This window comes from Podarcis filfolensis (assembly GCF_964270895.1).
Source record: "Podarcis filfolensis genome assembly, chromosome: 17".
Lineage (NCBI taxonomy): Eukaryota > Metazoa > Chordata > Lepidosauria > Squamata > Lacertidae > Podarcis > Podarcis filfolensis.
The window spans coordinates 9,094,938-9,109,683 of NC_139621.1; the positions used below are offsets into that span (position 1 = coordinate 9,094,938).

Genomic DNA, 14,746 nt, shown 5'->3' on the forward strand with positions numbered 1-14,746 from the left:
AAAAGGTAAATAAATGAATAGTATAAGGCATTGCTCTTTCTCCCTCTCCCTTTCAAGGCAACCATACGGGTAACGTGGAGATTCAAATTCACTTCAGTGACTGAGAGTACAGTTTTCTGGATGTCTTCCCCTTTACTTTATTTTTCATAACATTTAGGTTTTTTAAAAAATCTATGCCATTTAAAATATTTATACCTTATCTTTCTGGCAGACACCAGGTCTCCAAGGCAGAATTCAAGAAACATGGGGCCTTTAAAAGGGGGGGGCACTGATGTCCAGAAAAAGTACCGTGTGCCAGCTACTGCTCTTTGAAGCATCTACAGAGACCCCACAAGGAAAACGCTCATGTTCCTCACACACTGACATACTGGGCAGGCTATGGGTCCTGGGTTTTCCTAGCAACACCAGTGGTGACCAGTGACCAAAACCGTTGTGTGGAGGGGGAAAACCAATGGTAAAGGTAAAGGTAAAGGTAAAGGTAAAGGTAAAGGTAAAGGTAAAGGTACCGCTGCCCGTACGGGCCAGTCGTGTCCGACTCTAGGGTTGTGCGCCCATCTCACTTAAGAGGCCGGGGGCCAGCGCTGTCCGGAGACACTTCCGGGTCACGTGGCCAGCGTGACGAAGCTGCTCTGGCGAGCCTGCACCAGCGCAGCACACGGAAAGCGGTCCCTATTTATCTACTTGCACTTAAGAGTGCTTTCGAACTGCTAGGTGGGCAGGAGCTGGGACCGAACGACGGGAGCTCACCCCGCCGCGGGGATTCGAACCGCCGACCATGCGATCGGCAAGCCCTAGGCACTGAGGTTTTACCCACAGCGCCACCCGCGTCCCGGTGGTAATTTTCCCCCGTTAGGTAATTGTAAGACCGGATATATATTTTTAATGAAATACTTTTTATTGCTTTTACAAATACAAAGTGTGAACAAACTAACATTTACATATCTGTATATAGAGATTCTCCAAATCTCAGGACTCCTCCCCCCCCATGGAGTCTCAGTTTAAACATCTACAACTGCATATTCATCCGTACTCCAAATTTTATATTGAACCTTACCATCCATAATAATTTTTACACTACAAGTGAATCAAAATCCTGTTCTTGTTTCCATCTGCTTACAATGGTCACCTAAATAATTTATAATCCCCCCATTCTTTAATGAAATTATTTTCCTCTTGGTGTCTGAGTTTTCTAGTCAGTTTTGCCATTTCGGCATAGTTCATCTGCTTGGTTTGACATTCTTCTCTGGTAGGGACTTTGTCATTTTAAAGACTGGATTTAATGGTCATAGTGCCCCTCTTCTTTAGAAGATCCTGTCTATCACTTCTGTTCCTACTACAAAATGTGCTAAGCAAGCCCTCCTGCTCATTCTACTGAGTGGGACACTGGACCTCTGTCCTAAAGTCTTGGTTCATGTGGGTCACAGCCCATAAACATTCGGTTCTGTGTACAAGACTGTGATCTTGCATCTGCGTGGTTACTTGATTATTGCAGCATGAACTATCATGGGCAATGGTCTGCTTCATTAGATGCAGGACACAATTAGCCCTCAACATCTTAATTTGCGGAAAAACATTTTTTTGAAAAAATCCCTAAGCCGCGGGGTTAGAATTTCACCAGACACAGGAAATATTATGGTTCCTGCCCCAACCACCCTGGACAAATTTTTTCGGGGGGGGGGGAGGGGGGAATCATAAAATACTGCTTATCTCATTGTTATTTGGCGGGGGGGGCACAGAGGATTGCCTGCACTTAAACTTTAAAGTACAGGTAGATTAATGGTTTTATTAACAGGAGAGTCTGTGTCATTTCATTTCATAGCGTTAAACTCCACAACAATGATGCTATATTCTTCTGACTCTTCATTAAACCCAAGCTCTTGCCTTCTCACTTGTCATAATGCAAATCTTTTGTTCTCATCTTTCTTATTTGAACTAATATGATTCAAAGCTCTGTGCGTGTGTGGGTGTGCATGAATACACACACACACACAGACTGTTGCCCTAAACACTTTATGTGAAGAGAAGGTGACCATTTGCCAGGGCCATAAACTTAGGTCCCCTTATTGCAGGCCTACTTATTGCAAGTTGTGAGTATATTGGATCAGATGGCTTGGCTGGATCAGGTGAACTTAGCCTGTCTCTCTTTCCCTGCACATCCTGGACTGCCAATGCTCAACTGAGTTTCCAAGGGCAGGGCTTGAATTCTCCCACAGTCCCACCACTTTTAAAAAATGAAATAAAATCAAACCAGTAGCTTTTCTTTTTCATCTTTGGAATTTCATTTAAAGCTCCGATCTACTTTGAAATGTCCTCTTCACTGCACACTTTTTGTAGTTCAATTCAGACTATGGCAACACTCTTAAACTTTGCTCTATTCAAAAGCACTAATTCTTGCCCAAGGGTGAAGCGGGGAGAAAGGTGTCATGTTTTGCTTGTTTGGCTTTAGGCGCCTCGCTGAGAAGGCTCCTGTCAAAATTAATTGGGGGTCCCTGGAAATGGGTAAGGGAAAGCTGAGGAAGGGGGGGAGCAAAATATTTGGCCTGTCCTTTCTTTAGATCTGGATTCCACTCCCATTTTGTCAAGCAGCCCAGATCCACATGGATACACACAAACACACGCATGCATGCATGTATCTGAGGTGGAGCGAGATTTGTTCAAGGCAGAACTGAATTCAAAGTTTCCAATTTTAGAATGAAAAATTTTGGCTTAGGAGAGATTATCCACTGACTCAGGTCCACCTTTTCCCGGCACTCGCCGTGCAGTTTACTCCTTTCCAAGTCAAACTCTGCACACCCATTCTCAGCACACATGTGTCATTCGGGCTGCAATCCTAGGCACATTGACTCAAGAGAAAGCCCCATGAAATATCATAGGATTTAGTTCTGAGTATGCATGCAGAGGAGTGATGTTGAACAGCTGTAGTTGACTGCACACTTACTCAGGAGGAGTCAGGGCTGCGGAAAGGACCTTGGGGGCCTCTCCTGGGGAAAGTGATCCTTAGCCACAACTCTGAGCCCTGAGCAATGTTCACCCATTTGCTTGCCCTCAGCACCACGGGGACCAAACCAACCAACAAACATGGCATCAGACTGAAACAAGTACCCTATAGAGACAAGTAACCAGGTGCAGGATAAAGATCAGAAAACTGTCAACAACTCAGACCAGCCTCTGCTGTTCCGCTTCTGTTTCACTACAAGTAGGTTCCACAGGAGAGCATATATAGGAGCTACTTCTAACAGAGAAGCTAGTCAGGACCTCGGTGAAAGCTTGCTCATTTGAGGGTTTCAGGAATCAGGACACAGCCTGAAATAGGAGCTTGGTATCTCAGTCCTAATCACACACAGGGCCAGAGTAGATACTATGCTGGAGAGGTGTGAACTGCCTCCATATTTGAGGGGAAAGGGTGTTGTTTTCTTTAACTAAAAGGCAACCACTGGAGTCTATCAGTTCAAATGGAGAAACTTACCAGTAACTCTCTTCCCTTTCTGTCATTTTTCTGCTCAGAATTGCTCCCCCTAAGCTGCTTTATTCCAGCAGAGAAAAGGATATGGGGATCCCATATCTTTTCCCTGTGGGTGGAAAAGCAGCTGGAGGAAGCAAACACCGGGGGAACTTGCAGAAGGGGGTAGGGTTAAGCAGCTGCTGCTCTTCTGCTCATGACAGCAGCCTCCAGAGCTGCTTTCCAGTTTAAGAAACGATCGGGAGAATATGTCTGTGACTCCTGCATAGTGTCCGTTTTGGCCCTTCCTAGAGAGCACATTCCATTGATTTCAGTGCAACTTACTTTCCAACCCAAGTATGCTTTGGCCTACAGTGGCATGCAATCGACAAGTGAACAGAACGGCTTTGCAAACCTGAGCTTGGTGTCAACTCAGCAGTGCCACAGAGTCATCTCCTCATATATTTCATCCTGTAGAGAACAAACATGCAACCTATTTGTCTCCTAAGGAGTGGCACTGCATAATACCAAAAAGTGCCCCCAGGATCCTCTTCAATGGCACAGACAGGTTTGGGGTTTTGTGTGTCTGTATGGCTAGCCTCTCCGAAACTTTCTAAGGGCTCATAAAGCTAACAGTCCTTGTAACATACATACATCTAAACAATCATTATACCTTACCCCCACCACTCCCCCAATTCTGAGTGAGATGGAAGTCAGCTGAAATTCCTTCTAGGGCTGTGTTTACTGAGAACTCACTGCATCTGTGATGATAGACTGGGCAAGAGATGTAGGACATAATATAATGTTGGAGGATTGGGAAAGATTGTGGAAGAAAGGGATCAAGTTCTCTGCATGTACTGTGTTATAGGAAAATATAATAAAATGATGTACAGATGGTATTTGACCCCTGTAAAATTAGCAAAGATATATCATAATTGTGACAATCTATGTTGGAAATGTAAAGAAAAGGAAGGAACCTTTTATCATATGTGGTGGACCTGTCCCAAGGTGAAAGACTTCTGGGAAAAGATTTATAATGAATTGGAAAAAATGTTGAAATATACATTTATAAAGAAACCAGAGGCCTTTCTTCTTGGAATAACAGGCTTGGAATTGCCCAAGAAAGATGTTAAATTATTTCTGTATGCTACAACTGCTGCTCGAATTTTACTTTCCAGTGCTGGCTTTCAAATCTGCATCCACACAACATTAGCCACAATGCATATGTATCCTATACTTTGCTATCAAATGCTACTGTTTGAGGCATTGTTTCTCAAACCAGCTTCACATCGACTGTAGTCCTTACACCATGCCTAATTCATTTCTAACTAAGGTACAAACACCTTTGCGTGGGGTAAAGACATCCCCACTCTGTCAGCATCCTCGGGTGTGTACACAAACAAAAACGAATCTGACACAAATGAAGCTGTGCTGATGTGAACATCTGGGGAGAGAGGGTTGTGAAACATGAGGGGACAGCTTCACAGAGCTCTAAGGTGGTAATGTGAATGCCACCCTATAATTCTTTGAGAGTTGCATCCAAACCTTATTCATGCCTTTGGTGAATGAATTTGGAGCACAGATGGGAAACTTAAGGACATGAGGGTTGCTCTTCTCTCCCCCCCCCCCTTTGGCATTGGCTTAGAGATGATGATGGGACAGGACACACATGCATAATAAAACTTGATTAGCCGGAGTGACATCTGATTTTTTTCTGACATTCTGTTAAACCAAAGAGCTGTTTCCTTGAGGTTAAAGGGTTGTGGGACACATTGCAGATTTCATATAAGTAGTTTATTCCAAAATTAGAAATCCAACTAAACTGTGAGTCTGCTGTCGTTTCGCATTCACTGACACCAATCAAGATGACTCAGTGTCTACCATTTTTGCACCAACTGGTGTGGAGCTTCAAACAAGCCCTTCTGCAATTCACACATTGTAGCCCAGTTGTACTGTGTTTTGCTGGCTTTCTACCACCAAAGTCAACAGCAGATGTGGCAACGCATTTGCTAGCAGATAGGCCTGTGTGACTTAACTATCTATCTACTTCCACCAACAAACACTAATTAATAAATGGTGGTGGTGATAATGACGAGGATTCTGCTGTCCCAAACAGATACATGCAAAAGGTCAGGTCATTGCAATGTGGCTGTTATTAATAATAATCATTATGTCCACACCTAGAGTGACGCCCACATGCCAACTGGTTCCTCAGGTAGCTAAGATTCCCAGGAGGCTGGGAGAGAAAAGTGGCCAAGTCTCTTGCCCAAGTACAAACAAAATGTTCCCAACAGGAAGCCACCAGCTTTGTTCCACAGGTAGAATCAGAGGTGCCATGTTTTTTTTGTCATTCAGATGACCATCTCTCTACTCCCGGACTGCTTGGTTTCTGTGAAGTGCCTTTTAACCCCCTTCCTAAAATACCAACTGCTTAGAATGAAGAAAGTGTGTCCACAGCCCAGTGGCGTAGCGTGGGGGGTGCAGGGGGGGCCGGCCGCACCGGGCGCAACATCTGGTGTTAGGGCAAATCCATTGGTTAGGGGGCGCAAATCCACGGGTTAGGGGGCGCAAATTACTTGCCTTGCCCCGGGTGCTGACAACCCACGCTATGCCACTGCCACAGCCTTACAGTCCTTCTCCTTTAGGTGAAACTGGACATTTTGCCACAACATTTCTCTCCCTCTTGTTTGCAAAATGGAGGCCGCTGTTTGTGGGATGGATGGACACATCAGCCTGACAACATCCCTGACAAGCAACAATCCTGCAGACCTGCTCCCTGAGAACAAAAACCCAAGGAGTTTCAGTAGGGTTTATACTCCCCACCAAGCATGATGAAGGCTGCAACCCTAAACACACTTACCTAGGAATAAGCTCAAAGGGCTTCCTTCGACTCGTATACAATTGCACTGTAAAATCACAATCGAAGGGTACATTTCCCTTCGGTTTGTCCTACAACCTAACAAAGCACAACCCAAAAACTAAAGAATGCATTGGTCCTACATTTGTTAATGTGACAGAAGTGCACACTTGCAAGATGGCACAGGAAGTCACTTGCTGCCTACCTGCCACAAAGTCAGCCATCTCCAAAGCTGGCCCAATTGTTGCTGTGTAATTGGGGGGGGGGGGGAGAAATCCTCCAGCAGTGCAGTTTGGTAGATATTATATTTTCGATCTAATAGTCTTGGGTATGGGTGGATGGGGGGAAGGCTATTCAGTGTATAACTTGCCTTACTACAGGAAAAAGTAAGGCAAGGCTGCTGCATTAGAGAGCCCTCCTGCTCTTTCTGCTGAGTGAGAGTCCTGGACTTGCCCACCCCCAAAGCCCTGTCCTGGAGGTATCACTGACTAAATTATTGAGAGATCAATTTAGCAAACCTCTTGGAATTATTATTATTATTATTATTATTATTGAGAGATATCACCTTTTAAAAATAAAGTAAAACTGAAATAACTGCAGTTCAGCTGTCAGACCTTGTTGCTACAATCCCCTTCACACGCAAACACTGCAGAGCCTCCCGTGCAAAAGCTGACCCGGCCTACACTGTCTCGTGGAAATCTCCCGTTCCCAGGAAGGAAAGAGCAATATTTAATTCAGCTGCTGCGATGATCAAACGCTTTCGGCTGCATCTCCTCCGTAGTCCTGACTGCCTTACCGGAATAAAAAAACGTTAAAGCAGAAGGGAAATAAAAAAAGGAGGTGCACCCAAAAAGTTACCCCAAAAAGTTGCTTTAAAGAGAGTCTAAAAAGAACCTCAAGCAGCTGTTTTTAGAGCCAGATTCCTTCTTCCTCCACTCAAATACAGCCCCCCCAAATAGTTTTTTTAAACACCTTGTGCAATAAAAATAAAATTCATTTCTGCAGCTCCGAAGGCGCTGGCACTCAACCAGCAGAACAAAGCAAAACTTCTTGCGTTTGCGCAAGGAAAGGGAAAGCGCGGCGCTCTCCAGATCTTTGCGCAGGACTTGCCGCGCCGGGAAGTTCTCCTGCGCCAGCTTTTGCGATGGCTCCCGTTCCTTGCGCAGGAAAACTTCCCAGCAGACCGGGTCCTTGGCGGTCCTCCCCGCTACCCGGGGCCTGCCGACGGGCGCACTCCGAGGCGCGCACCCCTTTCGCCTCCTAAGGGCTGCCCGCGCAGTCCCTCTCCTCCCCCGCTTCCATTTTCGAGGCGCCGTTACTTTTTCTCTCGGGGTAGAGACAGGCGCAAAAAGTCTGAAATAAAACCTTGGAATCGCCCCAAGAGACGGTTCTGGACTTTATCTCCTCGCCGCTTCGTGAGGCCTCTTGCGCTGCTTGGAGCTTTTCTGTTTTGGCACAGGGGAAAAGTCGCGCAGGGGGAGGGGAGGGGAGGACTAGAGAGAGCGATCGATCGGCTTCGAAGAAGATCCCCAAAGATCGCTTTGGCCCGCCACAGCACCAAGTTCGGAAGCAAGGGCCGGTACCTAAGTTCGAGGAGCCTTGGTGGCTACAAGCACGTCACTGCCTTGTTTAAATGGGCTGGGGGCATTTAAGATGGCTAAGCAGTTCCACCAACAAGTTGAGGGAACACGGTCTGCGCTGGAGCCCCGTTCACACGTTCACGCGCGCGCACCGAAGGGAGACCTGGCGGGTTCGCGGCGGTACCTGCGCTCACGCCCATCCCCCGGTGCCCCGCTGCTGCTCCTCTCCTCTCCCGTCTCTCCCTCACCCTTTCTTTCCCCGACGGCCGCAGTATCGACTGTAAGCTCCTCGGGGCAGCGACCTCTTTACGCCGCTCGCAAAAGCACCGCGCGGCGCGAAATAATAGCAATAAATAAACGGAACGGCGACGACAACGGCAACCTAAGTAAGGACTTTCCTCCGAGCGGCTTCCGAGATCTTCCTACCAGGGAAGGAGAGGGGTTTTGGCCTCTGTCGCCCTGGGGGACCCTCTTCCCCCATTTTTGGGTTAAGATAACGGCGGGCGCGGATCCCTTGCGCAAAGCTGACAATTGTTAAATACACGATTTGTACAGAACAGGGGGAGGAGAGGAAAGGAAAAGCCGGAGGGGCACCTGTGGACTTGCTTGACCTGACACCGCTTCAAAAAGGCGCGGGTGTTTGGGGAGGGGACCTCTCGGTCTGGTTCTCTCTGCCTCTTTTCTGTCGCCATTGGGGAACATGAGTCCAGGGAGAGGAAGGGGGACCCTCCGGGACCCCCCACCCCACCCCAATTTGCTCTTTGTTCACATAGAAAGCAGCGGCGCCTTCGACCCGGTCGTGACCTTCGCCCATCCTGACTCTCCCGGCCGCCACCTCCCTCTTCGCGCGCCTCCAGGGTTAGCCACACCCCGACCCGAAGGAGGCTTTGATTTCGCCTGTTACTTTGCAAACTCGAAGCCCCCGGGTAGGGGCGGCGGCGGCGGCGGCGGCGGCCGGGCTGTGGCAGGCCGAGCACAAAGGCGGGATTGTCCGCCGCTGCTTCGGAGGGAAAGTATTAATCAGAGAGGAAATTATTGATTTCCACGGCACGTACCATGACGGTGGAGAGAATTTGGCCCAACATCAGAATCCCATATATATTTTTTATCCTCAGACAAAAATAAAAAAGGAAAAAGCTTGCTGCTGCTGCTGCAGTGGAGCAGGCGGAGGAGGAGGAGGCGCAAAGTGTGGCTCTTCGGCGAAGGCCCGAAGTGGACGAGCGGCGGCTGCAAAGTCCGGCGCGGCGCAGGCGGGGAGCGACCCGCCCAAAGGGGACGAGCGTTCGCCCGGCACCCGGCAAGCGAGGAAACCGCGCTGGCCGCGCCTGGGCTCGCCGATCTTCCCAACCCCGCTTGGAGCGTGTTTTACTCGCGCGGCTGCTTGAGTCGGAAGGGAATTGGCCTCCCAAAGACTGGAGAAATGCCACTTTCTGTGCCGCCCGATTTGCAACACTTCCAAGCTGGAGCGGTGCACTTTAGCGGAAGGGAGGGTGGCGGAGCGAGGGAGAGAAACCGGGCGCGCGCGGGGGGGGGGGGGGGAGGCAGAAGTGGAGAGGGGGGGGGGGGAGAGAGAGAGAGATAGAGACCGAGCAAGCGGAGCCGCGCCGTGTGTTAGGAGCTCCCGTGGGCTTTCCACTCTTTCGGGGGCTCGGCTCCTCGCTCCTTCCCTCCCTCCCCCCCTTTTTCTGCCCCGACCTGCAGCCCCACCACTGCTCTATTTCTGGGAGGGGGGAGAGAGGGCGTGTGAGTTAGAGAGCGCGAAGGAACCGCGCGCTCCCGAGTGACTGGGCGAAATCGCGCCCGCCGCCGCCTTCGGAGTTCAGTCGAGGCCGCTCCTGAGCCAAAAGAAAGGAGGCGAGCGGTGGGGGGAAAGAGAGAGAACAGGCAACGAAATCGGGGGGTTCCGAGAAGCGGATGGAAAGCTAGAGGGAGATCAAACATCGTGGACCAAAGGTGGCCCCTAGGGAGTGTGCACCGGGGGGAGAAGGAAACCAATGATCTGGGGCGGGGGGGTGGAATTGGAGTGGAAGAGGGGCGTCTTCCCCGAGTGGCCAGGAATCGGGGGACGTGGAGAGGAAATTGCCCGAGGAGTTCGGCTGCTGCTGTTGCAGCAAAGGATCGATCCCGGGGAGACCCGCCGGGATCTGAAAATCTCAAGAGAGGAGGGGGAAGGAGGAGGACCCCCCCCCCCCCGATTCCAGGCCTTGCCTTGTGCAACGAGCACCGCGCGCGCACGCACAAAAACTTCGCTCTGGTTTCCTGCGTTTCCTCCCGCCCCCGTGGGAGAGAGGGTGGGATTTCATCCTTTATGTCGAAAAAGAGTTTGAGCCAAAGCAAAACTAGGTAACGGATGCGGCCGAGGAAGGGGGGGGGGGAGGAGAGAAACGCCCCACCCGCCACGTTTGCTGCCCTGGAAATCTAGGCCGGCCCTGCTTTGACTCCTCCGCCGCCGACTGACTCCCGTTTGGCACTTCCCCCGCCCCCCAAGACAGGAATGGCTCCGGGGATCCTCCGTAACGTGCGCGAGTCTTGTTTTAACGAGCGGCGGCCCCGACCCCGCCGCTCCTTCCGCACGGACCCCTCGCTTCAGGAGGTGGGGGGCGCCTGGACAAAGACGTCCTGCCCCCATTTTCCTCTATTCAGAAACAATAGCTTAGACCTCCCCTCCCTTCAGAAGCCAGAGAAGAGCCAAGCTTTCGGGATTTTTTTTTCCTTTTCTTTTGGCGGGAGGGAAGCGGCAGAACCAAGAGCGCCGAACCTCTCCGCGCCAAGTCCGCGCACGCGCCCCTTCCGCCTCGGCTCGCCCGCCGGCCAGCGAGCAAGCAAGCGCTGAGGGAAAAGTTCAGGCGCGAGCCTGGCGGGGTCAAGCGGGCGGGGGGAGCCTTTCGCCTGCCTGGCTCTTCTCCCAGGGCCGGGGGCGCGGACAGCTGGCTCGGGCCCAGCTCCAGCCTCCCCCTTCAGCTGGAGCGGGTTGGGGGTTGCCGACGAGGCTTGCGCGCCTCGGGCGGAGAGGGACGGAGCTGGACACTTGTATGTGGCGTGTGTACGTGCTGCCTTGTGGCCGCCTCCCCGCTCGCCATGGAACTGGCCGAGGCGCGGTCGCTCCGAGCGGCTCCATTGGCGCCCCGCGCTCCGGCGTCCTCTTTCGCGCCTCGCCTCTCGCCGCCGCGAGCGCAGGGGCGTTGTGAGCGGCGCTGCGCCGCCAAGCTTGCCTTTCGGCCTCTGCGCCGAACGCCGTCACGTGGAGACTAATATGCTAATCAGGGCAGGTGACTCATAGGAGGGGGAGGGAGGGAGGGACAGAGAGGCTCCCTGCGGGGCTCGCCGCCAGCTTCCCCAACCCGGGAAATGCCCCGTCTCGTGGGAATCGCCGTTCAAATGCGGGTTGCCGGCAAGTTCTGCGCCCTTCGCTGTCCGAGAGAGGCGGTGCTGCGCGCGGTCATCTTGGGAGCCTGTTGAACCCAGCGCGAATTTGCTTCCCGAGTAATAGGGACCACGGCGTCAGCTTTAGAGAGAGGAGGAGCGGGGAGGGCTTCGGCTCCAGTCCGTTTTGGTACCCCGCGCGGGTGGAGAGAAAAAGAGAAATAAAAGAGAAACTGCCAAGCGTCTTTTTTGTAAAAAGCTTTTTGGGGTGGTTGTTTCTGTGTTTTGATCCTTGCGCGCGCGCACACACACACACGCGCGCGCGGCCCACTTTCATTTTCCTTCCCCGAAAATAAAATAGTCGATTAAATAAAAATCAGAAACCCAATTTAGCGTTGCTGTTGTTACAATTATTAACGACGTCGTTCATCAAGTCCCAGGTGAATGGGCTGAATTCCACATGCTGCTAAATCCTTATTTTCTTCGTGCCCATCGTGCGCCCCCCAACCTTAGGTTAATCAACCTGGTTAATCTGGTTCTAGTTGGGTTTTATACGGTGCTATTGGCCCGCTGCTCCGAAGACGCTGCTCGATCCGGAGTTACTTTCGGCAACAGGTTCCAAGTGGCTCCTTTGTTCCCCCTCGACTTGGTTTGGATTTCCAGCTGAAATGGCTCCGAAGGAACCAGTCCGTGTAAATAGCCCGGCTGCAGAGCCGAGCGCCCAGCTTGGAGAAGGAGGGACGGCGGGCGGGCGGGCGGCGATTCCCTGTTAGTCCCTGGCCTTTCAGCCTTTCCGACCCGGGCCGTTGCTACTAGGAGGGCCGCCCGAAGCGCGAGGCAGCGAGGAGCCACCTTTGCGCTTGGCAACCCGCATCTCCCTTCGGAGCTCAGGCAGCCCGAGTTGCCTCTTAGGCCCCGATCCTAGCTAGCCACGTTGCACACCCTCCTCCTAAGCAGCCTTACTGGGGAAGTTAAGCCTCCTGGCATTAAGTGGGGATGGCTGGCTTAGTCGCCATCCCGCCTAGGATCGCTCTGCGCGCAAGTCCCATCCGTTTCAAGGAAGCGCGTTTTGGGGGATCGCTCTCTCTTTCAGTCTCTAAGGAGAGCAAGCGCCCCCCGCGTCCCCATCTCCAACCTCTCGCCTTTCTTTCCTTGGTTTAAGCGAGTTGTGGGGAACGCTAACGTATTTGATGCGCATAATAATAATAATATTAACAACACCGACACCTTACGCTGGAGGCATTGCGCACCCAGCAGAGAAGGGCGCTGCTGGGCCAAGAGTTGCCTTCTTTACCTGCCTCTTTGGGCGCCCACCCCACTGACCAGTTCAACCTCCGCAGAATTTGCAAAGCAGCCGCTTGGGTCCCGTTTCATTTCCTGGAAGCTTCCGCGCAATTTCCCTGGGCGATTCAGGCAGGGACAGGGCTGTGGGGAGCAGGAAAATGCCCTGGGAGCGGCCCACCCAGAGCGAAGCCCTTTCAAAGGGGAGAGCCGAGTAATTGCCACTCTTTACCCATCTCACTGAAATCCCTGAGACTTGAAGGAATTTCGGTTTGTCTGTCTGCATCCTGCTCTCTATTCCCCATGCCCCACACTTTTCAGGAAGCGCAAAAATAAGACTGAAAGCCTTTCGGAAAAGAAACGTTTTCCCCAAAGTAACTTTGGTAAGGAGCGCAGCAGGGATCCGTTTCTAACGCGATGCAACTTGCAGCCTGGGAGAGAGGAGGCTCTCGCAGAGTTCGCTTTCATTTCAGTGGGGCTTGCGCAGCAGACCTTGCTGGACTGAGACCCGTGTTCTGTTTTCATGATATATTTAGCCGAAAAGAACTTCCACTAGAAGTTGGTCATTTGTAGCATTTAAACGGAGATCTGGCAGTCGGGAATTTAAAAAATAATAGTGAATCAGAGCCAACAATAATTACATTCTTATTCTTCACGATTTTAACGTTGCACAAGAAAAAGGCGCTGGGCAATTAGCTCCAGCCTTTCTTTCTTATAAGGAAGAGTTCAACGTTTTGTACGAATTGGGGAAAGTGAGCCTTTAGATGCTGCGTTTGTTTCCTCCAAACCTCCCATATTAAAAAGCCGGCGGTCCCCCATAAATCTATGACATTTTTATCTGTTTGTTTGTTTCCCAAGTATTCGCAACTTCCTAAGACAAGACTTAACGTGGTTTTGTTGGCTGGTGTGCTTTAATTACATTTCCCCCCTTTCCCTGAGGGTGAAAACCAAATTCTAAAAAAATAAAAATTATTAAAGGAAACGGATCTTCCAGCACTAGTTAGAATTTAGGAATCCTCAAACCATCGAAACTAAGTCAAATCACGGAAATTTCCTTCCCCCGACCCCTACCGAAGCAAAAACTAAACAGTGCATAGATTTACACACACACACACGGAACTACTAAATTGAAATCAAAGTAAGTTTTAATTTAAAACAGTATCTTTGCTGGCCAGTTTCATCACGGCCTTTGCTTTTTGTCCAGGTGTTTGTTTTAAAGCAGCGCGTCACACTTTTCACTTGAGCACTCCCATTTCTTTCTACAACGAAATAGACATTTTCCTGCTTTCCAGGGTAAATCTAAACAGTTCGGATGCGAGGGCGGCGTGGTGGGACAGGGGGTGGGGGCCGTCTTCGGGACGCCTACCTGGGAGTAAGTCCCAGTGATCTCAGCGGGACTTGCACGCAGGAAAGCAGATTTTATTTATTTCGGAAGGTGCGCCTCTCTGCACCAATAAACGCAGCGAAATGTCACTTTGGGTGTGTGACATTCGTGTGTGTGTGTGTGTGTGTGTGTGTCCCACTTCTGAGAAAAACAACAACCACCCTCCAAATCTCAGCAGGGACACAACGCAGGGGCGGCAGCCCGTTTGCGCAGAGACCTGTTGTGGGCTTGGATTTGCTGTGCCTGGTTGATTTTCGAAAGTGCCAGGGAAAGGAGTCGCCCCAGAAGAAATATCTGATCCGCATTTGCCATTTGAATAGCAAAAAGAGGGGAAAGAGGAGAGGAGAAAAAGCCATAGAGCCACGGCTAGAAAAACAAATTGTGAAACGCATAATGCGCGTGGAAAGTGGAGAAAGTGACTCATCCAGCTAAGCCTCCTTGCTATCAGCCTGTTTGAACCGATACTGCCTTTTGAGTGGCAGTGTCTGTCCGCCTGTCTCTCCGCCATTGCCTAAGGAAACAACGGAGTCCTGCGCGTATTTTGCACAGCGATTGCCAAGTGACCCATTGCCGCTGTTGGATGGGAATACTGAGGCAGGGGAGTCAATGGAAGCGCGTCTTCCCCACCCCAGCGCGCGCGCAGTGGCTCCGCAGCGCAACGCGACTCCCCGCCCTGCGCGCATTCTGTGGCTGCTTATATAGGGCAAGGCAGCAAGATGATCTCCCTGCGGGGCTGGAGGCCAAGAGGACGGACCCAGCTGGGTCACTCTCAGCAGTACTTTAGCCAGCTGGTCCCTCTCTCTCTCTCTGGACTACCAAGGGAGTCTTCCCCCACCACGGCC

At 51.0% G+C, this 14,746-nt stretch overlaps 1 protein-coding gene across 1 annotated transcript in view; it reads right to left on the bottom strand.

Moving 5' to 3' along the window:
- Positions 1–8,690, bottom strand: part of LOC310752354 (nuclear factor 1 X-type-like) — a gene marked incomplete at its 5' end in the record, with an annotated part of 229,254 nt that extends 220,564 nt beyond the window's left edge. The window contains 2 exon segments of the mRNA XM_083592463.1: positions 8,061–8,161; positions 8,625–8,690. Of these exon segments, the coding sequence (XP_083448589.1) occupies positions 8,061–8,161; positions 8,625–8,690 (167 nt within the window).
- Positions 8,691–14,746: the final 6,056 nt, after the last annotated feature.